General features: G+C 51.3%; 3 protein-coding genes across 5 annotated transcripts in view; 2 read left to right on the forward strand and 1 right to left on the reverse strand.

The window, feature by feature from the left end:
* Window positions 1–2,538, forward strand: part of Myo7b (myosin VIIB) — an 88,488-nt gene extending 85,950 nt beyond the window's left edge. Inside the window, exons 44-48 of the mRNA XM_029558105.1 lie at window positions 301–486; window positions 729–845; window positions 1,549–1,632; window positions 1,762–1,881; window positions 2,266–2,538. Of these exons, the coding sequence (XP_029413965.1) occupies window positions 301–486; window positions 729–845; window positions 1,549–1,632; window positions 1,762–1,881; window positions 2,266–2,367 (609 nt within the window). The 3' untranslated portion in view covers window positions 2,368–2,538. The remainder of the gene's footprint in view (window positions 1–300; window positions 487–728; window positions 846–1,548; window positions 1,633–1,761; window positions 1,882–2,265) is intronic.
* A 621-nt stretch (window positions 2,539–3,159) lies between these two features.
* Lims2 (LIM zinc finger domain containing 2) overlaps window positions 3,160–23,387 on the reverse strand; it is a 30,512-nt gene continuing 10,284 nt past the window's right edge. Inside the window, exons 2-10 of one of the 3 annotated variants that reach the window (XM_008821996.2) lie at window positions 19,958–20,117; window positions 17,159–17,225; window positions 16,780–16,900; window positions 7,124–7,273; window positions 6,301–6,451; window positions 5,123–5,215; window positions 4,632–4,680; window positions 4,398–4,473; window positions 3,160–4,014 (exon numbers count right to left, since the gene is read on the reverse strand). In XM_008821996.2, the coding sequence (XP_008820218.1) occupies window positions 3,867–4,014; window positions 4,398–4,473; window positions 4,632–4,680; window positions 5,123–5,215; window positions 6,301–6,451; window positions 7,124–7,273; window positions 16,780–16,900; window positions 17,159–17,225; window positions 19,958–20,117 (1,015 nt within the window). In that variant the 3' untranslated portion in view covers window positions 3,160–3,866. The remainder of the gene's footprint in view (window positions 4,015–4,397; window positions 4,474–4,631; window positions 4,681–5,122; window positions 5,216–6,300; window positions 6,452–7,123; window positions 7,274–16,779; window positions 16,901–17,158; window positions 17,226–19,957; window positions 20,118–23,387) is intronic. The other 2 variants (XM_029558106.1, XM_017795317.2) reach the window with 2 other exon arrangements.
* Gpr17 (G protein-coupled receptor 17) lies at window positions 11,220–16,772 on the forward strand. Its single transcript, XM_008821995.3, has 2 exons — window positions 11,220–11,489; window positions 13,216–16,772. Exon 2 carries the CDS (start codon window positions 13,223–13,225, stop codon window positions 14,240–14,242), a length of 1,020 nt encoding a protein of 339 aa, XP_008820217.1. The 5' UTR covers window positions 11,220–11,489; window positions 13,216–13,222; the 3' UTR covers window positions 14,243–16,772.

Here is a 23,387-nt window from a genome sequence, read left to right on the forward strand (position 1 = left end):
TGGCATCTGAGGCATGACAGTGGGCGAGGGGCTCACACAATAGGCTGATGCCTAGGACACCAGCCCATGCCTCGAAAGGCCAACTCCATGTGGACAAAGTCCATGGTCACCAAAGCACAATGTCAGGGAGTCCTCACTTGTGGGTCACTCCCCTGAACAGTATCCCTACCCTGAGGGCCATCGTCTTTGGCCTGCTCAGTCACTCCAGAATGAGGGAGGCTAACATCCCAGGCTCCTGTGACATGTGGGTAAAAGTAGGGGGTGGCCAGCAGCCTGAGGCCTAGCATGTCCACCACTCAGGAGCTACCCAAGTACCTGCGTGGGTTTCACAAGTGCTCTCGGGAGGATGCTGTCCACCTAGCAGGCCTCATCTACAAGGCCCAGTTTGACAATGACCGGTCCCAACTGACTAGTATCCCCAAGATCCTGAAGGAACTGGTGCCTCAGAACCTCACACGCCTTATGTCCTCGGAGGAATGGAAAAAGGTTCTTGATGGGATCTGGGTTGATGGGCAGGCTGGTGAGCATGGGAGGTGGGTTACCTGTACCTTGCCTTTCCCTGCCCAGTCCACAGTGGTGCTGAGGTCCCACCCCTGCACTGACTTCTGGGTAGAGGGGCATTGCTCTTGCCCAGGTCTTGGAGACCTTGGATTTCCACACCATGTATGGAAGGCCCTGCCTGGGCAGAGCATCTTGCCCAGGTCCTCAATGGCCCTCTCCTCTCTCAGAGCCTCCTTCTGGAGTGTGATAAACACAAAGACAAGACAGTGGCGGAAGCCAAAGTAGCCTTTCTGAAGTGGATCTGCCGCTGGCCCACCTTTGGGTCTGCATTCTTCGAGGTGAAGGTAGGCCTTGACCTATGCCCAGCCTCTGCTACACACAGGCCCCACTCAGTTGGGCGCCCAATGGATATTAGTCGTCAGGAATGTGTGTGTTCTGGTTGTGCCCTGGGTGACCACCTAGAAAATGCCCACTTGAGGGCTGAGGAGTTACCTCAGTTGATAAAGTGCTTGCCTTGCAAACATGAGGACATGAGTTTGATCCCCAAAATCCATGTTTAAAAAAAAAAGTGTGGTGCCTACTAGTAATCCAGTGCTGGGGAGGCAGAGATAGGCAGATCCCAAGAGCCTACACATTTGGTGAATCCCCGGCTAATGAGAGACCCTGTCTCAAAATAAATAAATAAAAAGGTGGGGCCAGTGAGATGGCTAAGTGGGTAAAAGGCACTTGCCACCAAGGCTGACAACCTAAGTTTAATCCCTTGGAACCACATGGTAGAAGGAGCGAACCAACTCCCATAGTTGTCCACTGACCTCCACTTGCACACCCTGGCATGTAAATAAGTAATAAACATTTTTTTAAAAAAGGTGGACAACACCTGAGGAACAACACCCAAAGTCTCAACCTCTAAACTCCATACACATACACACATATATGCACACAAAACCACACACACATTCACCTTTATATGCAAATGCACACACAAAATAGAAAGTGACTGCCTGATCCCCAGGCTAGTCTGTGATCATTATGTGCTTTCTTCCCTAGCAAACCTCAGAGCCTTCCTACCCAGACATCCTCCTCATTGCCATCAACCGACATGGGGTGCTACTCATCCACCCCAAGACCAAGGTAGACCATCAGGGCATGTACAGGTGGGGCTGTGGTCACCTACACTGGGGTAGGATGCCTGCCTTCCTGTCACTCTCCACATACCCAGCCTGAAGCCTAGGCTCCTGCCAATTGTCTCTCTGTCCCTAGGAGCTGCTGACTACCTACCCCATCACCAAGATCTCTAGCTGGAGCAGTGGCAACACCTACTTCCACATGACTCTGGGAAGCCTGGGCCAGAGTAGTCGCTTGCTGTGTGAGACCTCTATGGTGAGTACAGGCCCCATCTCCCATCGCCACATAGCATCCAGAGGCACTGGGGACTTCCTGCTCTCATTCCTCACTGCCACCTGGAAGTTACTCACCATGAGGGACTGCCTTCCCAGGACCAGGCTGGGCCAGCCAAGGCCTTCAGGGAGGCTTGATGCATCCCCAAGACTGGCAGCCAGCAGCCATGTCTGAGGTCTTCAGGCTGGCACTGTGCTATCCCAGCCCATTCTGAGGAGAAAGGGTGGGACTTAGACTCACTAAGGCAGAGTGGCAGGGCCCCAGCAGGGGGAGCCCTCCTTCCTCACATCTGCTCCATCCTGTTGCCCCAGGGGTTCATCTGCCCCTCTGTACCCATAGCCTCTGACCCCACCCTGTCCTCTCTAGGGCTACAAGATGGACGACTTGCTGACCTCATATGTACAGCAGCTTCTGAGTGTGGTAAACAAACAGCGGGGCTCCCTGGTTCCAGCCCTGGCCAACCCTTAGCAGATCCCATCTGCACACAGAAGTCCATACTGGTCTCCCCACCTTCCCACCCATCAGCAGCCCAAATGGCTCCTTCTGAGTGCTTGCTACAGAGGCCAATGAAGGTTTCAAGTCTCCTGGTCAGCAGTGGATGGCTCCCTGTAATGCTCAATAAAAATTCACCTAGCAGAAGGAGAAAGTGTGTCTCTGAGGGTAGGTGCCAGCTGAATAGCTGGCCTGGGAGGCTCTAGCCCACCAGAGGTTCTCTTCCAGAAAAAGCAAAGGGCATTGTAACTTCTCCCAAAACCAGATGACAACTTCACTCTCCAGGAATGATTTCATCTGCCCTCTCTCCTTCCTCCTCCCTCCTTCTGCCTCCTCCCTCCTTTCCTTCTCAGACAGGGAAGAGGACTTCCCTGGAGATTCTGCTTCCAGACCCCTCTGTACACTTTTCTCCTGCCCTTATGGGTCACCAGGTTGCCTGTTCTGCTCCCAGGAGGCCTGTTGGAAGTACATACAGGAACTAGACAGGGCCTTGGAGGCCTGTTTCTCCACCCCATTGATGGACCCTGAGACACACACACACACACACACACACACACACACACACACACACACCTACCAGGCCAGTGGACATGGGCATTGGCCACCCAGGCCTGAGGGGTCCTGGATAGTGTTGTCTACAAATCCTGGTGGCAGCAGTCTGAGAAGCCTGAAACTCCCCAGGAGCTCTGTCTCTGAATGTTGGACATCCCCAGCTGGGGCTGCCGTGTTACCTCCTCCACACCCTCCACAAACCACAACAGGCACTCCCAATTTATGAATCAGCCTTCATTGTGCAAGTACAAGGCCACTGCCAAGTCTGAGCTGGCCTGGGGAATATCCCCCTGGAAGTGGGCCCTGATCCATCATGGACAGTCTGGGAAAGTTTTCTGCAAGGTCTCTCCGTGGTAGAGGCAATGGACCTCAGCCCTCCATCTGGTTCATTGCAGGGGTGGCTAGATTTGCTGGCCATGTGTGGGCACAGGGACCTGATATGGTTCAGTGATTGAAGGGTGCCCCCCAAGAGGCTTCCATCAGCATGGTGCTGGCCTAGGGTTGGGGCAGCTGCCTAGTTCAAGGATCATTCTGAGGCTGAGATTTCCCCAGAAGAGTGGAAAAGATAAGTGTCAGGCTGGGATCTGTGGTCCAAACAAGTGGCAGGTAATCTTGGCCCCAATTTGTTCCTGTTCCTGGAGGTTGTAGGCATAGGAAGAAGTGGCTATGAGCTGTGGGCCAGGCTTCAGCACACAAGACTACTATGTAGCCAGGGCAGACTGGGAAAGAAAGGGTGACATGCTAGGGTGGGGAAGGGGAAGGGCAAGAGGTGGAAAGGGAGGAGGGCAGGGGTGGAAAAGAGAGGGGAGAAGGGAAAGGGGGAGGGAGAGGTGGGGAACCTGTAAGGAAAGGGACAGGGACTGAGCAAAGTGGGAGGTGGCCTGCAGGGAGCCAGGCAGGGGGTAACAGGAGGCCAAGGGCCTTCAGGCTGAGTTGACATCCACAGACTTGGACTGGGCTTTGCGGGAGGTCAGGTCAGACAGCTTCTTCAGCCTCTTCTTCAGCTCCAGGGGGAACTTTTCATAGCATCTCTTACACACTGGCTTCATGTCAAACTCCACAAACTTGTTCCTGCAGACAAAGCCCTGAGCCTCAAGGCCCCACTTCCCTCCTACTCTCTCCAGTACCCTCTATGGTTCCCTGTTGTTCCTCAAAGCTTGAGCCCCACCTCACCTCTCATATCTCCAGTTACCTTTTCCCTAGGCTTCCTGGGAGAGTCAGCCATCTGACATGTTTGCTTTTACCTATGCTGTTCCTTGAGCCAGAATGCCTTCCCTCAGAGCCCAGAGTCCTTGTAGTGTTTTACTGCCTCTTCACCATGTCCTGGGGTCCCTGGGTCTTCCCCTTCTGCATGGCTGCCCCTGCCTCCCATACCCCCAGGGCCTTCGGAAGGCTGGTGTTCTGGAAAGGCAGACTGTAGAAAACAGAGCTGCACAGGGCCCCCCATTACTCACTTCAGGGTGAGCTTGCTGTTGCAAGTGGAGCAGGAGAAGCAGTTCACACACCAGGCTTTGTTGAGGGCTGACACCACTGTGAGGGTAGATGGGGGCTTAGTAGGCCCCACCTAGACCAGCTGCAGGCCCAGTTGTACAAAGCCAGAGACAGCTGGGCCTACAGCTGCGGAACCCACAGCCTAAGGAGGCCAGGGCTGGGGTGGGGGTGGGGGCTTATGGACAGAAAGGCCTCACCATCGCCCTCAATCACATGACTGCAGTTGTAGCAGACATCGCCAAAGAGCTGTGGACAGAGCAGAATATCATGTTGGTCATGGGCATCACATACCCCTGAGCCCTTCCTGAAGGCACCGCTGGGAAGCGCTGCCTGGGGAGGGCCACAGGCTAGGACATTGATCCCCAACTGCCCATCCTACTAAAGTCCTTCAAGGGCAAGGGCCAGGGTGGGACCCTACCACATCAACCTCTGGGGCCACAGGGGCTCATTTATCAAATGAGGACACTGCAAGGAAAGAGCAACCCATATCTCTTACATACAGGCTTCAAGACACTAAGCTTAGACCCAAGGCCTGAGCACACAGGCTTAGCCTCTGGTACTCACAGTAGGCTCCCAGTTGTTGTTCATGGACCCTCCTACTGTCGTGACAGCCCCACTCCGTTGGGGTTCCAAGGCCCCCAAATGCTCTCCAGCCCTGCGTCTTTGCAAGCTCTATCCCAGGCCTTACCTGGTTGTAGTGGGTCTCACAGTAAGCCAGACCCTTCTTCTCGTAGTGTCGGTGCCCCAGGAAGGGCTTCTCACACTTGGCGCAGACAAAGTGCTGGAGAGAGGGGGTAATCAGGAGACATAAGGGTTGGATAAGGACCCCAGGAGACAGTAAGCAGAGGTTGTTGCTCCTAGCTGGACAGAAGAGCTCACACCAGCATGGATACCTTGGGATCAGCTGGCCTTATTCCTCTTTTTTCTCTTTTCTCTTTTTGGAGACAAGGTCTTACATAGCCTAGAATGGCTTTTAACTTGCTCTGTAGTCAAGGATGACCTTGAATTCCTGATCCTCCTGCCTCCACCTCCCAAGTGGTTGGATTACAGATGTGTGGCACCATGCTCTGTTTGATACAGTGCTAGAGCTCAAACCCAGGGCTTTTTGAGTACTAGGTAAGTACTCTGCCATCTGAGCTACATTCCTAACCCTCCTGCTCTCCCTTGAACACACCACAATGACATTTTGTGTCACTAGGATCCTTCTTGGCAAACAGGTCGTGAGTCCTCCCAGGTGGAGTTGTCATGCTGTCAGCAGTACCTCCTGTGAGCTCCCCCATGACCACCAAAAGCCCAAAGACCATAAGAAGCATCCTCTGTCCTGTTTAGCATGTGAGGATACAGACGAAAGAGAAACCAGAGATTGTGTCAGGGCAGCACAGCCTCTAGCCTTTCACAGGACCTCCACCAGCCCACCCAAGGCACCACTTTTGGATACAGAGATGACTAGGTCACTGGGAATGCAAGTATTCTTTCTAAGTGTGTCTATAAGAGTGCTCAGGCCCAGGGGGAGAGCTCAGCTAAACAAGGAACCCACCAGCTCTATGTCTGTATGGGGCTATGCATGTAGCAAGCTTTACATTCCATACCCACAGTGTACAGACAGTGGCCAAGGTTTGCTCCTGACTCAAGAATCCTCTAGAGTGCCAGGAGAGATAAAGGGGAAGGTAAGTATGGCTGCTTGATCATGGCCTGTGGGCTCTGGTCTTCTGGCTCCCATGGGGCCCCTAGCCAGAGCAAGGAGAGGCTGCACCCAGAGAAAGGCCTTCACTAGGAACCAGCCAGTGTATAGCCTGGGCTAAGGTGTGGAGGGGCTGTGAACTCCACAACTTCTTAACCTGATCCATGTCCCACTGCCCAGCTCACCTCCACGTGCCACTGCTTGCCCAGTGCGTTGACCACACGGCCCTCTATGGGTCGGCGGCAGGCCCCACAGATGGGGATACCCATCTTGTCATGGCAAGGCAGACAGTAGAGTTCCCCCTTCAGCTCTCGGGCCTCAGAGGTCAGCTCCTTCCTGGAAGACGGCACAAAGCCCAGTCAGGGCTGGTAGCCCCTGCCTTTCTGCAGGGTCATAGCAGCCCCCTACCCTGGATACTGTGCCTAAGGCCATGCTCTTGTTAAACCCAGCTTGCTGTGATCTCTGGTCTCTGTAAACTTCCTGTGTTCACCCCAGACAGGCCCCAGGGCACAGAATTCTTGCCTAAGCCTGCCAAAGGGTGTCTGTGTTCTCTCCAGCTAACCTCTTGAGAAAAAGGTCCTTTTCCTTTCTCCTACCATCCCCCTGCAAAGCAGACTGGGTGTCTGGGGCAAGAATGGACCCAGAGGATCCTGTGGGGATCTGCAGTTTCTCTCTTTTCTTCCTCCCCTCTCCAACATCAGCACCAACCTTATGTATTTATTCTACACCTTACTCTCTGTTCCATCTCAATCAGAGTCCTGTAATTCAGGGGCTGCCCCTTATGCTACCTCCCCCCGCCCCAGTCATAAGTGCCCCTGAACAGATCCCTGGATAGAGGAGTTTCCCACCTCACCCCGCTTGCCCCCATAGCTCTGTGTCTCATACACTAGGCACCCTCTCTGCCTACCTGGGTGGTGGTTGGTTGAGGGGGAGGGGTGGTTCTCAGCAGCCCTCTTCTGTGACAGCCTGGATTGCTTATCCCCCACAGGGTTGGGATTAGGAACCTACCCACAGTGGGAGCAGTTGAAGTGGTCTGGGTGGTAGGCATCATTCTTGAACATGAGGGGTTGCTCATCAATGGCCAGGTGACACCGCTGGCAAATGAACTTGCCCAGGCCTTTGGCCTTCTCATGGTTGTGGCAAGGCCGGCAGAGGTGCCTGTGGGAGGCAAAGGGGATGTCAAGTGATCAACACCACCTGTGACTCGACACAGAACAACCTGGCTACTACCAGGAAAAGAAAGCCCAGGACCTTGCCTGTGACCTCAGTGACAGCTGTGTGCTTCAAAGTGCATTAGCCCAAGTTTTAGAAAAGCAAGCAGCCCAATCACAAGGCATGGAAAGACAGGGGTAAGGATTCTGAAAGGTATACCCTCCTACATTTTAAAGACTACAGGGCTACTGAGATGGTTCAATGGTACTTGCTGTCAAGCCTGACAACCTGAACTCAATCCCTGGGACACATATGGAAGGAGAGAATTGAATCTAACAAGTTTCCTCTGACCACCACATGTCTGCATTGGCATGTGAGTGCACAAGTACATGAACCCTTGAATACACAAAGCCGGACATGGTGGTGCATGCCTTTAATCCCAGCACTCAGGAGGCAGAGGCAGGTGGATCTCTGTTAGATCAAGACCGGCCTGGTCTACATAGTGAGTTCCAGGCCAGCTGGGGCTACAAGAAGACCTTGTCTCAAAAAACAAACAAAACAAAACAAAACAAAACAAAAAACACACACATATACACACAAAATGAAAAAAGTCAATATGGTGGCACACATCTGTAATCCCAGTACTGGAGAGGTGGAGACAGGCCAAACAGCTTACCCTAGTCAGTGAGTTTCAGGCCAGTGAGAAACCCTGCCTCAAAAAAACGAAGTGGGGGGCTGAAGAGATGGTTCAGTAGTTAAGAAACTGACTGCTCTTGCAGAAGACCCAGGTTCAGTTCCCAGCACCCATATGGCTGCTAACAACTATCCATAACTCCAGTTCCAGGGGATCAGATGCCCTATTCTGGCCTCTTCAGACATTGCATGATATGAGTGCACTTACATACATGCAGGCAAAAGTCATATTCGTAAAAAATTAAAATAAATTAATTTTTTTAAACCTGAGTTGGATGTCACCTCAGGAATGATAGCTGAGGTTGCCATCTGGTGTCTACATGAATACACACAGATACACAAAGACACATAGACAGACAGACACACACACACATACACACACCACACACAAAGAGAAATCCTAGAAGTTTGCTAGAGTATCTGAGGCTTCTGTCTTTGGGGAGTGTGTTTTTTTCCCAGTCTTCCTGAGCCTACTACTGTGTGGTATAGAAAACACATTTAACTGACATTTTCTGAAAGACTGGTTTTACTTATCATGTCTTTTAGCAGAAGCTATAGTGAATGTGAACCTTAGAATCCTACAAGCATGGCAGAGTATTCAAATGCATTTAGGGCCCACTAACCCCTTCCTTTGGGGTCTGCCGGATGAAGAGGGGCTGTAACACACACAGGCACTTTCTGTCTCCAGAGACAAGTGTAGCTGTGTCACACGGAGGCTCCCAAACCCAGGCACTGCCATTACAGAGTCTTTTTTGTGAAGACTTCAGAGTCATTTTTGATGCTGTTCCCTGCCCTGGGCGACAGCTGTGGTCTTAATAGAGAGAGAAAAATCAACATGGGTTCTGTTTCCTCACCCTTGAAGGTGCAAAGAATTTAGATTCAGTGTCCCCAGGTGAAGATGCACAAAAATTCTGATCCAATGTCCCTTGCTTCCTGTTCCCCACCTGCCACCCCAACAATGTGTTCCTGATAGAACCTGGTCTTCCTTCCCAGGCTTCCCAATCCACAGGGGCAACTCTCTACCCTTCACTAGTCTCCACAGTCAACTGACCATTGGCCCTTTTGTGTATGTGTATATATGTATATATGTGCAGGGGAAGGGAATGCATTTGTGTGGGTGTGTGCACATGTGCATGCTGGTCTGTGTGTACATGTGTGGAGGCCAGAGGTCTGTGTCAGGTGTTTCCTTCAATCACCCTCCACCTTGTTTTGTTTTGTTTGGTTTGGTTTGGTTTATTTTGTTTGAGACAGGATCTCTGTATACCTCCAACTGGTCTGGAACTTATTATGTCAACCAGGCTGGCCTCGATTTCATAGAGATCTGCTTGCCTTCACTTCCTGAGTGCTGGGGTTAAAGGTGCATACCATCACACCCAGTCCTCCACCATATATATATTGAGATAAGATCACTTATTGAACTGGGACCTCACCAATTTGGCTACATTAGCTAATAAACTCCAGGAATCAGTCTGTCTCCATCTCCTCATTGCTGAAGTTGTGGACACATGCACCATACCTGGCTTTTGCATGGGTGCTGGTGATCTAAATTGAAGTCCTGATGCTTTGAACAACAGCACTTTATCAACTGAGCAATATCCCCAATCCACATCATTGACCCTTTTCATGGCCTGATCACAGAAATTGATTCACCAAGACCAACCAGCCAAGAACATGGAGTGGAAATCCCTGCTACTTCTGTGGGGGTCTGAACTCATTCCAGAGAATCCCTCTCTACTTGCTCTGGGGGTTTATCTTCCTAGCTGGTACACAGGGCTAGTGGCCCAAGAGAGGTTTTTGGTGGCCACCTGCTAAGCTGCTGACCATGCCTCTACTAGACCCTGAGTGCCCATCATGAGGAAGTAGCTCAGTATCCATTTGTTGAATGTGTGAGTGAATGAGTGATTGTACAAGAAAGGAGAAGGGGAACAGTAGCCATCATCTCCCTGGGACAACATAGCCAAGTCAAAACTGGGAACCAGTCTCGTGACCCAGGCCACCTGGGCTCTTCCTACCCACAACAGACAGCAGATGTGGCCTGTGGCTACAACCTTCATTTCTGTGATCCCTGGAGCCCATCTTCATGCAGACACCTGTGCCCTAACTTCATCCAAGGCACCTGCACAGTAGGCCCAAGGCACAGGTACCCTACCCAGTTACCCATTGTGGCCAGCTCCCTCTTTCTACCTGTGCTTCTGTCAGTCACAGCCTTGTTTCCCATAACCCCACTCCAAATTTTGTAGCTCCTCCCTAGTATCAAGGCAGCATTCGACCAATACATAAGAACTCTAGGTAAGGTGGTGCCCATGCCACAGATCAGGAAGCTGAGGCAAGAAGATCATGAGTTGGAGTCCAACCTGGGCTACATGTCAAGACCCTGTGTCACTCTCCAGAACCCACATAAAAAATAAGCTTGGAATGCCAGTCTTAGTGGCTCATGCCTTTAGTTCCAACACTAGGGAGGCAAAGGCAAGTTAATCTCTGAGTTCAAGGTCAGACTGGTCTACATAGCAAGCTCCGGGCCAGGCGGTGCTACATCCCCAGCCCTAATTTTAAACATTTTAATGAAAAAAAGTCTTTTGAAACTAGAAATGCTGACTTGGCTGCCCCATTAGTGATATGTTAGGTTTGATGAGTTTTGATGAACCCTGGGAGACACCCAACACACCCCAGCATTGAGCTCCCTCAGGAGTCTCAGGCTTCAGTCACCATGACACTGAGGTCCTCCTGTAGGCCACCCTCTGCAGAGCAGGGGCCCTCCAAGCTAAGGGCCAAGCCTCCTAGGCTGAGCTGTGTCTCCATGGGACAGACAGCGCCCCCATTATGAGGCAGCCTGCAGCTGTGCCCAGCTCAGTATAAAGGCCATGATTTATTCCACAGAGCCCATCGGAGCCTAATTATACAGGGCAGGACACAAGGATCCTACAGCAAGTGTCTGAAAGAATCCCCTCATCTGGCCCAACAAGACTCCTCAGCTCCCAACCCTCGCAGGCACTGCACTGCACAAAACCTCCCCTCCCACCAGCCCAGCAGGCTTGGGAGCCTGGCCTGTTGCCATGGTGGCTAGCCCCTCCCTATTCCCCCCCTAGTAGGAAATCATCCTCTTGAAACGTCCTGTTGTGTCTGTCGGTTCCAGCCAAAGACCCCCACCCAGCCCTAAGCCCTAACCCACTCCCAGGCTCCCAGGACAGCCACACACTTGGCCTCTGTGAAGCTCTGTGGCTTAGCCTGGGGACGGGGGTGGGGTTGCACACAGGCTGAGGACACACTAGAATATTCACGACAGGCCCTATGGCAGCAGAGGCAGCCGGAGGAGCAACCCACCCCCACAAAGAACTCCTCAGGAATGAAGCAGTCTTTCAGGGCCGGAGGGGCTGCAGGCTCCTCTGCTCTCCTTAAATAGCCAAGCCTTCCTCCTACTGCTGCACGGAGTTCACCGGGAGCACCACCCAGAGCACCACCCACGGCCAGCCCACAGCTCACCTGCTACCCCCAGACGCCTGCCCTTTCCCTCCTGGGTCATCTGCAAGAGGTAAGGGGCAGGGACGGGCAAAGAGTGCAGAAGATGGGCAGAGATGATGGTAGAGACACCATACACTGACACAGGGCCCTGAGCTCTCTTTAATGCTAATTCCACCATCCTGAAATTCATACTTTCTACTGTTTTATTTATTTATTTATTTATTTATTTATTTATTTATTTATTTATCAGCGACATACTTCTTCCAGGGCTTCCTCCTAAACCTTGGCCAACAGCACCACCAAGTAGGAACCTAGTGTTCAAATATTTGAACCTATGGAGGCCATTCTCATTCAAACTGCCACAAACTCTAAGCATATGAGCTGTATTATTTACCTCCTCTGTGCATGGGAGTATGGCAATTTAATCTATCCATGACGTTGTTGCTTTTTTTTTACTTCATTTTAATTGGGACATGGTCTCATGTATCCCAGGCTGGTCTTGAACTCTGTATAACAGAGGATGACCTTGAACTCATGATCCTCCTACCTCCACCTCCCAAATACTAGGATTGCAGACATGTGCCACCTTGCCCGGTTTATGCAGTGCTAAGGAACTGAACAGAAGTCTTTGTGCAAAGCAGGCAAACTCTCTATCAACTGAGCTACATTCCCAGCCCAAATTCTTACTTTTTGACCAAGGGATTATGCATTCTCATTTCACACTGACTGTCCCCTCCCTGCCCCAGCCAATTAGATAGTCCTGGAGCCTGGCCCAAAGAAAAGGACACTGGGCAACTGAGTACATGTTCTATGACAAGCCACACTCCTAGCTCTTTTGGCCCCGAGATGAGATTGTCTTGGGAAGCCCAGGACTCCCTCACACCCCACCTCGGGCTGTGAAACACACATACTAGCTGGGAAGGTACTCCCTGCTACTCTGAGGCCATGACAAAGGTCCTCCTAAACCCAGCTCTCACCCAAAAAGCTGTTCAAAGTGGAGTTGACCAGCTGAATGTAGAAAACTCCAGAGACCAGAGCTTTCAGGTGCTGTTGCACAGAGTGTGCCCAATGTAGTCCTAAAGGAACCCTGCAGGAAGCAGGTGCAGAGGCCCCCAAAGGTGGGGCAGAAAGCAGTGATACGTTGCTCACCAGCAGACCAAGAAAGCAGGTCAGAGAGGTCCTGGGACTTGGGTTAAGCAGGTTTACCTTGCAAGTCAACACTGAAGGACTGGTGGATGACAAACCCTGGGCTCTTGTCAGCAGATCTTACCTACTCACCTATGGGGAGCTGGGCTAAGAAACCCCCCAAAAAATACCTTACCTGATGGGAGTGGGGTTAGAAAAGAAAATAAGCCCTCTCTGCCCCCCTGTAACTCCAGACAATCGAGGCTTGCATCCTTTCCTCACAATGCGGACTCCATCCTCCCCAGGCCTGAGAGAATGGACAGGCCTAGTGTGTGGAGGAGCTTTTGGTTTCTGGGTCTTTCAGCAACCACCTCATGCCCTCCCTGCTTGGTGGAGAAACCAAGCCTCAGTTTGGATTTGGCCTTTGACTAAAGTTCAGAATGCTTCTGAGGCTCAGTCAATTCCAATGGACATAGACGGTCCCCCAGATATAAGTGGTCTTAGTTTAGCAGTCACACCAAGCTTGGAGCAGCTCTATCCCTCTCAACTTAGCGATAGGAGACTTTGAAGGCAATTGGAGGTCCTGCCTCTGACTTTGGGGTGCTTGTGAAGCGTTACCATCCTAAGATGCCCGTGATCTGTTTCTGCTTTGTCCCTCGCTCTGCCTTCAGCCACAGCATGAATGGTCTGGAGGCATCCTTCCCAAGTCTGACCGACAACTCGTCCCTGGCTGACTCAGAGCAATGTGGGCAGGAGACCCCACTGGAAAATATGCTGTTCACCTGCTTCTACCTCCTGGATTTCATTCTGGCTTTTGTGGGCAATGCCCTGGCCCTGTGGCTTTTCATCCGGGACCACAAGTCTGGCACCCCGGCCAACGTGTTCCTGATGCACCTGGCTGTTGCCGACTTGTCCTGTGTGCTGGTCCTGCCTACCCGGCTGGTTTATCACTTCTCTGGGAACCACTGGCCATTTGGGGAAATCCCATGCAGACTCACCGGCTTCCTCTTCTACCTCAACATGTATGCCAGCATCTATTTCCTCACCTGCATCAGTGCTGACCGCTTCCTGGCTATTGTGCACCCAGTGAAGTCCCTCAAGCTGCGAAGGCCCCTCTATGCCCATCTGGCCTGTGCCTTCCTGTGGGTGGTGGTGGCTGTGGCCATGGCCCCTCTGCTGGTTAGCCCTCAGACAGTGCAGACCAACCACACTGTTGTCTGCTTGCAGCTGTACCGGGAAAAGGCCTCCCACCATGCCTTAGTGTCCCTGGCCGTGGCCTTCACCTTCCCATTCATCACCACAGTGACCTGCTACTTGCTGATTATCCGCAGTCTGCGAAAGGGCCCCCGTGTGGAGAAGCGCCTCAAGAACAAAGCAGTTCGCATGATCGCTATGGTTCTGGCGATCTTCCTGGTCTGTTTCGTGCCTTACCACATCCATCGTTCTGTCTATGTGCTGCACTACCATGGTGGCCAGACGTCATGCACCACCCAGCGTGTCCTGGCCCTAGGGAACCGCATCACCTCCTGCCTCACTAGCCTCAATGGGGCACTGGATCCGGTCATGTACTTCTTTGTGGCTGAGAAGTTTCGCCATGCCCTGTGCAACTTGCTCTGCGGCAAACGACTCACAGGCCCACCCCCTAGCTTTGAAGGGAAAACCAACGAGAGCTCTCTGAGCGCCCGATCTGAGCTGTGAGTCTCAAGGAGGCCCTGTGTCCAGGCCAACTGTAGACTGTTGCAGGAGGACCACCCACCCCTGGGGCACATGTTATCAGAGCCAGCAAGAGAAGTCTACCTTCTCCCACTGCTTCCTGAGCAAACTGAACTGTCATCAGGTCCTCGTCCTCCTCCAAGGTTTGAATTACAAGGTCAGAGCAAACCCATCAAGAGGAAGAACTAAAAACAGGGATGTCCTGGCCACTCCTCCACAGAGACTGGATTGGCCCTGCTTCCCAGTAATTCCCAGACACTCAGTGACTTCACCCATGCTAAGGAGGGAAGTGGGCCAGGGGGACATTTCTGGAACAATGGGAGTCTTTCTTCCCCACTACGCTGTCATAGACACACACAGCCACAAAGCCCTATAGAATGACCCAGAAGGCAGGCTGCCCAGGGCCCAGGAGAAGAGTCACCATGAATCTCAGTGGAGGCTGGAGAAATGGCTACTATTTCCTTTAAAGTTCATGGTATATCGAGTAGCCCTTATGGTGCCTTTGCCAGATGGTCTCTCTGAGTTTAGGGGACACAGACTCTAAATGACAGCCACATGTAAGTACATTTCAGACTGGTTACAGGTGAGCCCAGCAAACACCACTCTGGACCCCACCCCTCCTGCCTCTAGCATAACAATATCTGAAGTGTATCAGCAGAAGGTGCCCTGGTTAAGCACTTAGCATTGATGAACAGCTGCAAGAGTCCACTGCAGGCAGGGAGCCAGACATGTGAATCTATCTCCAGTTCATTCAAACCCTGGCAGGGGTGTCCTGAGCCCCACTCCCTCCCAAGAGGCCGCCGCCAGCCTCAGCTGCCTGTCTTGAGCTGCTGTTCTGGGCAGTATGCATTGATTGTTCTGACATTGGTTTTGCACTTTTCTGTGCTGCTCATATACATAATTGAGGCTTAAGACAAAGGAAGCTACTGTGCAGGCTCAAAATGACACATGACATCCTCCCCCGAACTTCTCTACCCTTCCACTCAAGAATGGCCAAGCGATGCTGCATGGGGCAGAAGTAGGGAAGCGCCTTCTGTGCTGATGTTCTGGTGGCATGGCACCTTGACATGGCATGTCTGCCTCAGGCAGACCGAAAGGAGGGCTCTCAGACTCACCCCTCTTCAGCTGTGTCCTGTGCATCATTAGAGCAACTTTGTAATCTTCAATTACATTTTACCTTCCAAAGCACAAGGCGCTGGCCCTGTGTAAGCCTTAACTCAGAAAGGGGTCAGGATTCACTTGGGGGACAATCTAGCTGATGATAACCCTACTGCTCAGCACTGCCCCTTACATGTACTGGCCCACATATCCTCAGTACACCATCTACCCCATGGCCCCTCACCAAGATATCCTGATGAGGGCCAGCCCATGCCAGCCCTACATGTGCCTCTCTTAAAAGAGCAGCAGTGGAACAACCACTGCAGGCTGAGAGAGAAGTGGCCAGGGCTGTGACGGAGAACCAAGTGCTCCAACAAGAAGAGAATGACAGTGACAGTCTGATAAAAACCTGGTTGGCGGGGGGTGGCGGGTCTGGAAGGCAGCACTGCCTTTCCTGACACTGCGGATAAAGAAGTAAACTTGGGTCAGCAGAGAAGGAACTTGCAGTTCAGTTTGGGATTCGTTGCATTGGAATCTCACATGGAGATGCCACATAGACAGTGAAATAGAGCAACGGAGATGTGTGGATGGGCGTCTGGACTGCCCAGACATGCCTTTGAGAGGCCCAAGACTTTATTTTCAAGGACAGGCATGGGGCTGAGGACAAAGCCCCCAAAAACCACCTCGATGAAGAGAAAGAAGCTGGAGGAAGCTAGCACAGCATGGAGTCCTCATGGAGAAAGGAGGTGGTTCCGCCCGACTCCCTCCCAAGAAGCCTCCACCAGCCTCAGCTGCCTGGCTTGAGTGGCTGTGCAGGGCAGTATGCTGAACCACTGGAAAGTCAAGGGGAGCACTTGACATGCTGAGGGCTGGCCTGAGATGCAGAGTGGGCCAGCAAGTGTGCTGGGAGGGGTTCAGGTGGGAGGTGTGGCCTTGACTATAGACAGTGAGAAGGCAGGATGAGGAGAAAGTAAGGCTTCTAAGGGGGAACTTTCCAGAAGTTTGATCCTAAACTTAAACTGGGCAACCCAGTTAATGAATTTTCTCTAACATGTTCAAGCATGTGGGTACAAGGGGGAAGGCAGACATCTGGGGCCACATTGGTGGAGTAATGGGGGGAGGGTAGTAATAGAGATTTGTCAGCTCAAAGCTCCTTATCCATATACAGTTGCTCAGGAGCCCTTGTGTCTGCTGTCCCAAGGAGCACCTCTTGTCCTGGGAGAGCCTTGTCTGCCCTCACTCTCCCAGCCTCAGTCCTCTTCCATACCCTGGGGGCTGTGTTCTTTGTCTTGTGGAGATGGAGCAGCCCACAGCCAGAATATACAGGATACCACAGAGCCTGGAAGGTGCCTGGTACTTGGACCATAGCACTTGCAGCAGGGGCAAGTGAATCTCTTCTCTGCCCAGGGCTGCAGCCACCTCACCTGCCTGCATTCTTCACGAAGCCCAGGTCAGCCAGCTCCACATCACACAGCTCACAGCGGAAGCAGCCTGGATGCCAGTTGGTGTTCATGGCCTTGATCACACGTCCAATGACAAACTCGCCTGGAAGAAGAGAGGTCTCACCTGCCAAGCAGGACACTTTCCACCCTCTAGCCTCTCCCAAGCCCTGTGCACACTGGCGCTCCTCCCAGCTCAGCCTTGTCCAAGCACCTCTGTGTCCTGAGAGGCAATGCTCAGAGGGACAGAGTAATGTGGTCAGGAAAGAGCACCAGTCTAGGCAGTACCAGTACTGCCTGGTCCCCCTCCCTGGTCCCTCACTTGTCCCTTTCCCATTTCCAGAGTATTGTCACCAGCCCTTACCACAGAATCCGCAGCATGGAGCAAACAGCATTTGGAAGTCATGTTCACAGTACTTTCGACCCTCAAACTGCAAACAGGGCCACAGACAAAAGACAAGCAAATCACCCATTATTCCCATAAGCCTTTGCCCCATCAGGGCCCTGACAGCAGTGGCGGGGGAGGGTGGTGTGTGTGTGTGTGTGTGTGTGTGTGTGTGTGTGTGTGTGTGGTGTGTGTGCTGACTGACAAGATGGCCTTCTAGGGTCAGCTAGAGCAGGAGACTGGCCCATGCAATATAGCAAAGTGAGGAGCCTCACAGGAGCTGCTGAGGTCCCCAGGGCCAGTTCTCAGGGACTCTGCTGTGTGCTGAGGACCTTGGATCCGTAGATCCTGATAGCAGGCTGAGCTGAGGTAAGAGCTGGTACTGGGGTCAAATTTGAGTCACACGAATCACTTTGTCCTTCATGTGTGGCCAGCCTAGCTCCCCCAAAGGCTGAAAAAGACACTGGAAGGGAAGAGGGAAGGAAGGGAACACAAGGAGGGCCTGAAGAGTTGGGGTTACAAAGAAGCAGCCAAGAGCTACAGTCAGCCCCTGTCTGTCATGGCCCCAAGTTTGGCCAAAGCCTGTCTCTGTCTTCCTTTCCTTTAACAATTTGTTCTCTATATTAAAATCTTGGGGCTGGGGATATAGTTCAGTCAGGAGAGTGCTTGCCAGAAGTGTCAGCAAGCATGAAGCCTGGGTTTGATCCCCAGTACTGCACGAATTGGATGAGGTGGTACACATCTGAAATCTCAGCACTTGAGTAATGGAGGCAGGAGGATCAGAAGTTCAAGGTCATCCTTAATAACTTCCTTCTACCAAAGCTACATGTAGCTGTAGCCAGTGAGCCAGAGAGGCTGCAGAGTCCTGAATTTCCTCTGCAGCAATAAGTGCCTGCTGTGTGCTGAGCTTGGTTCTGCTCCATAGCCCCTCACAGAGTTCTGACCAACCTTCTGCTGCCTCTACAGCCAGCCAGCATCACCTAGGAGACTGGAAAACAGAAGGAGATCCTAATCTGACATGTAGCCCCCGTGCCCACATCAGACTCCACCAATAATGCCATCAGCTTCACCAGAGACCACAGCCCCCTCTGAGCTCTGGTACCATCCACTGAAGCCCAGTGGAGTGGCAGCCAGTGTTTAACCAGCTCTGGGGAGGGTCCAGAGGCCCTGACTCATTTTCTGCCATCTGCTGTGGTGTGAATCTTCCTGCCAGGCTGATGCCACACTGACACTGGCATGGGGATGAGAAGACACACAAATGGCTACTACATAGACAGAAATAACCTCAGAAGCATAGATGACAGGACAGTCTAACAAAATAATGAGAAGTACTTGTTACCTTCATTTTTAATAAAATGCTATACTCCTATGCATTGATATGGTTTGTGTGTATGTGTACATACGTGCATGCAGGTGTGTGTACATGTGTGTGTACATGCCTGTGGAGGTCAGAGGACAACCTCAGGTGTCATTCCTCAAGCACTATCTGTTATTTTTTAAGTACATTTTATTATTTTTATTTTATGTGTATGATTATATTGCCTGCATGTATGTAAGTGCAACCATGTCGTGCAATGCCCTTGGAGGTCAGAAGAGGGCGTTGGATCCCCTGGAACTGGAGTTACAGATGATTAATAGCTGTCATGTAGGTGCTGGGAATCAAACCTGGATCCTCTGCAAGAGCAGCCAATTCTCTCCAGCCCCCTTGGGGCTCCCCAGTTAGGCTAGACTGACTGGCTATCCAGTGGGCCCAGGGATCCATCTGTCTCCGCCTTTCCAGCACTGGGATTACAAGCATGTGCCACCAAGTCCTGCTTTTTTTACATGGATTCTAGAGCTCAAGTGCTGATGCTTACAAGGCAAGCACTCTAATGACTAAGCATCTCCCTAGCCCCATATGAGTTACTTTTTAACAGTGGCTATGTTTAATGAGGAAAAAATTAACCTGCTCTTGTGAGCTGGTGTGGGGCAGTGCAGATATCTCTACTTTCATCTGGACTATCTCAATACTTAGTGATCCCACCTGTTCCTGCCTTGCTTACAATCTCTATACAGCACAATGACTGAGAGATCTCAAAAGGTCTCTCTCTCTCTCTCTCTCTCTCTCTCTCTCTCTCTCTCTCTCTCTCATTTTGGGGGACAATTTCTCTTTGTAGCCTCCCACATGCTGGTGTTACAGCACATGTCCCATACCAGGCTTCAGAGGAGTCCTTTTCACAGGTTGGGCAATGGTGTGACTCCTCTGTTCCCACCCCAAGTGGATGTAGTATCTTGTGGAGAGGAAGCTCAAGGTCCCAAAGGAGAGCCCACCTCCATATTTATCCCATCCCCTGCCTCTCCCTTTCATCCCCAGCCTCTATTTCCATCACACCAGGCTCTTTTCTCCCCCCAAACACCCCACATACTCTCACCCCAGGACTTTTGCACATGCTGTGTTCTCTCCTCAGCTCTCTGCAAACATCACCTTCCTGGAGCTCCCACCCTAAGAGTCCTTATTATCAAAGTACCCTCACCAGCTGATGGTTGATTCAGCCACAGAGTTTACTGTCTGTCCAGTCCAATGAAGAGCAAACACCATGATATAGGGTCTTCCTAGCCCAGGACCTGCCCAGAACTTGTCCAGGAGAGGCTGGGTAAAGAAGGGCAACTCAAGAGGTTCCTAGGCAAGGGATGGGCCAACACAGTATGTGAAACTCAGCTCCTCTGCCCCAAGCCCAGTTAGGTCACTGGACAGCCACAGACTCTCCAAGAGCAGCCACTGTCTAAAAGCCTCCTCACCTCATAGAACAGCCCCTCTGGGAATGGCCGGAAGCACTGAGCACACACAAAGCAGTGCTCATGGTAGAGCTCCCCGTTGCTGTTGACGATGCGCTCCACAGGGGTAAAACGGGCCTGGCAGCGCTGGCAGACAGCATTGGCCAAGGCATCAGACATGTTGCTGGAGGAGAAAGAAGGAGAAGGTCATACTGGGCTAAGGGCCAGGTGCAGCAAGCTTGCAGGGCTGGGCCTAGGACATAGCCCTGCTCAAAAGGTAGGGATAACCTGAAATGGCCACAAATGTGGCACAAAACAGTAAATTTAAAACATTATGAAATTTTGCCAGGGGGTGGTACACACCTTTAATTCTAGCACCCGGGAGGCAGAGGCAGGCTGATCTCTGTGAGTTGAAGGCCAGCCTGGTCTATATAGTGAGTTCTAGGCCAGCTAGGGCTACAGGGAGACCCTGTCTCAAAAAGATGAAAAAAATATGAAATATTGTATTTGGAGGTACATATGTATAGGTATAGTGGTATGGAGGGGAGGGAGAGAGAGAGAGAGAGAGAGAGAGAGAGAGAGAGAGAGAGAGAACAAATTGTGGGGGGTAGCTGTATGTTAGAGGACAAAGTCAGCTGGGGTATGTAGGTGGGTGTGTATATGTGTGTGTCAGAGGACAAAGTCAGCTGGGATGTGGGAGGATGGAGGACTTGCAGGGGTGGGAGGGTGGAGGGTTGTATATGTGTGTGTGTATCAAGGGACAACCTCAGCTGGTGTGTGTGTGTGTGTGTGTGTGTGTGTGTGTGTGTGTGTGTGCGCGCGCCAGAGGCAACCTCAGCTGTTTTTCAGGCACCATCTACCTTTTTATGAAAAGACCTTTCACTGAAGCACCCTAAGTAAATTAGGCTGGCTTGCCAGCAAGCACCAAGGATCCACCTGTCTCCCCAGTGGTGAGATTATAAGCACAATTTATCACACATGGCTGCTTCACCATACCCTCCCCCACCATGATAGCACCTCTAAGACCATGAGCAAAATAAACCTTTCCTTCTTGAATAGTTTGTTGGGTATTTTTGTCACAGTGACAAAAGGCTAACTCACAGAGGAGGGAAGGCCACTTATGCAAAGGAGAAGGGGAAACGGAGAGCATGGCCAGACAGGCAGGGACTCTAGGCTCAACCCAAACATAGTCCAGTCCTGACAGCCCCAGCAAGCAACTGCTGAACCTACAAGGCAGAGACCTCTCTGGGCCTCACTTCTTCTTGGTAAAGAGGCACACCAGGAGCTAAGGAGATGGCACAGTCAGTAAAGTGCTTGTCACACAGGCACAAAGACTTGAGTCTGATCCCCAAAAGCCCACATTTTTTAAAAAAAGCCAGGTATAGTGACACCTCCTTATAATCCCAGTACTGTGGAAGCAGAGACAAACAGATCCCCGGGGCTCTCTGGCCCCACCACCTTCTCTCAAAAAAAAAGTTCAAGGTATAGGCCTAGGGAGATGGCTCAGTGGATAAAAGTGCCGATGGCACAAGTACAAGAAGCTAGGTTTGAAGCCTCAGAACCCACATGAAGTCAAGGGCAGAGCTCAAGTGTTTGTAATCCAGCACCCCTATGGTGAGATGAGAGGCAAAGATGAGATTCCCCAGAAGCCTGTGGGCAGCTAGCCTGGAAAACACAGCAACAAACAACAGACAGTCTCAAACAGGATGGAGGACCAACACCAAATGATGTCCTCTGACCTCCATATGTACACACCATGGGACACCCACATTCACACATATACATAAAGGGAAAAATACAAAGGAAAAAAAAAACAAGGTGGAGAGTGACTGAGGAAGAGAAGACATCTAATGTTAGCTTCTGGCCTACACACATGCACACCCATATGCATACACACGCACACACACACACACACACATATACACACACACACTCACACACACAAAGAGGAGCACAAAGGGCACAGAAAGCTCAGGGCTGGGCAGGCTACATGCTGCAGAAAGAGAGGCTATTGTTTTCCTGTAACTCTGGGAGTCTTCCAGAGCCCCCACCCCCACCCCGATGTGGCCAGGCCAGGCCTATGGGCTGCCTGTGCTCCCTGCAAGAAGGCAGAGGGTCAAAGCTATAGACATTCCACGTCTTCCTTCACACATTCCACCTGAGAACAGGGAGCATCCTCTGAGGAAACAGCCTGCCACACACCCAGTGTACAACACAGCACTGCACATTCCTGAAAGCTAAGCCCAGAGCTGAGTGTGTACACCAGCTTGCTCCCTTTCTTCAACAACAGCCCCAGCACCCCAAAACTCTCAGTCTGGACAGATGGAACAAGTCAAATTGTTACAAGGCATCCCTAAGTTTGACAGTGAAAGGACAGTCTGGGGTGAGATATGGGATTCTCTCTGTGCTAAGGACACTAAAGCACAGAGTAGGGGACCTACTGAGGGGTCACCCAGGGCTAGGCTCATGCCTCCTTACTGTCCCCTTAACCCCCAGGGCATCACACAGACACAGCCACCCCAGATGATTTCTTCCCTGACTCAATGCCCCACATACAAGTGAGAGACCTGGGAAGAGGCCCTAGATTGGTCATAGGGCACTGGTCAGACACAGAGTGGCTATACACCAACAACAGAGTACGAGGTGCTCTGGTTTTTTTACAAGAAGGTACTCTGAGTTGGTTTTATTTTTATTGCTTTTTTTGTGTTTGTTTGGATTGGGTTTGCTTTATTTATTTATTTATTTATTATTTATTTTGAGACAAGAGCTCATGTATCAACTCCGGGTAGCCAACAATGATCTTGAACTTCTTTTAAAAAGTTTTACTTTTTACTTGGGCAGCGCATGATGACACATGCCTTTAATCCCAGCACTTGGGGCAGAGGCAAGTGGATCTCTGTGAGTTTGAGACCAACCTGGTCTACATAGCAAGTTCCAGGCCAGGCAAAAAAAAGATTTTATTTGTTTTCATTATTTATATGTTTGTGTGTGTGTGTGTGTGTGTGTGTGTGTGTGCACATGCTGTACCATGGCACCATGTTTGGAGGTTAGAGGACAACTTTCAGGAGTTTATTCTCTCGTTCTGCTCTGTGGCTCCCTGGAATCAAACACAGGTCATCAGGCTTGGTGACAAGTGTCTTTACCTGCTGAGCCCTCTCACTAGCCTGATCTTGAATTTCTGATCCTATTGTTTCCACCTCCTGAGTGCTAGAATTTCATGTATGCACCAGTATGCCAGGTTTATGCAGGGCTGGGAATCTACCCAGGGCCTTGTGCATGTTAGTCAAGCCCTCTCCAACTGAGTTATATCCCCAGTCCATGCAAAAAAGTCCTGTGAACTTCAACTCCCTCGTCTGTAAAATGGGCCCAACATCAGCTGTCTCCAAGTACTGAAGGAGAGCAGAGTTTGGTAGTGACCTGCAGAACAGTCATATACAAGCTCCAGCAGCCGCTG

The sequence above is a fragment of the Nannospalax galili genome, unplaced genomic scaffold, assembly GCF_000622305.1.
Source record: "Nannospalax galili isolate Female #2095 unplaced genomic scaffold, S.galili_v1.0 scaffold408, whole genome shotgun sequence".
Lineage (NCBI taxonomy): Eukaryota > Metazoa > Chordata > Mammalia > Rodentia > Spalacidae > Nannospalax > Nannospalax galili.

Coding starts and splice junctions, on each gene's coding strand:
- Gpr17 (XM_008821995.3), top strand. CDS start 13,223: ATGAATGGTCTGGAGGCATCCTTCCCAAGTCTGACCGACAACTCGTCC.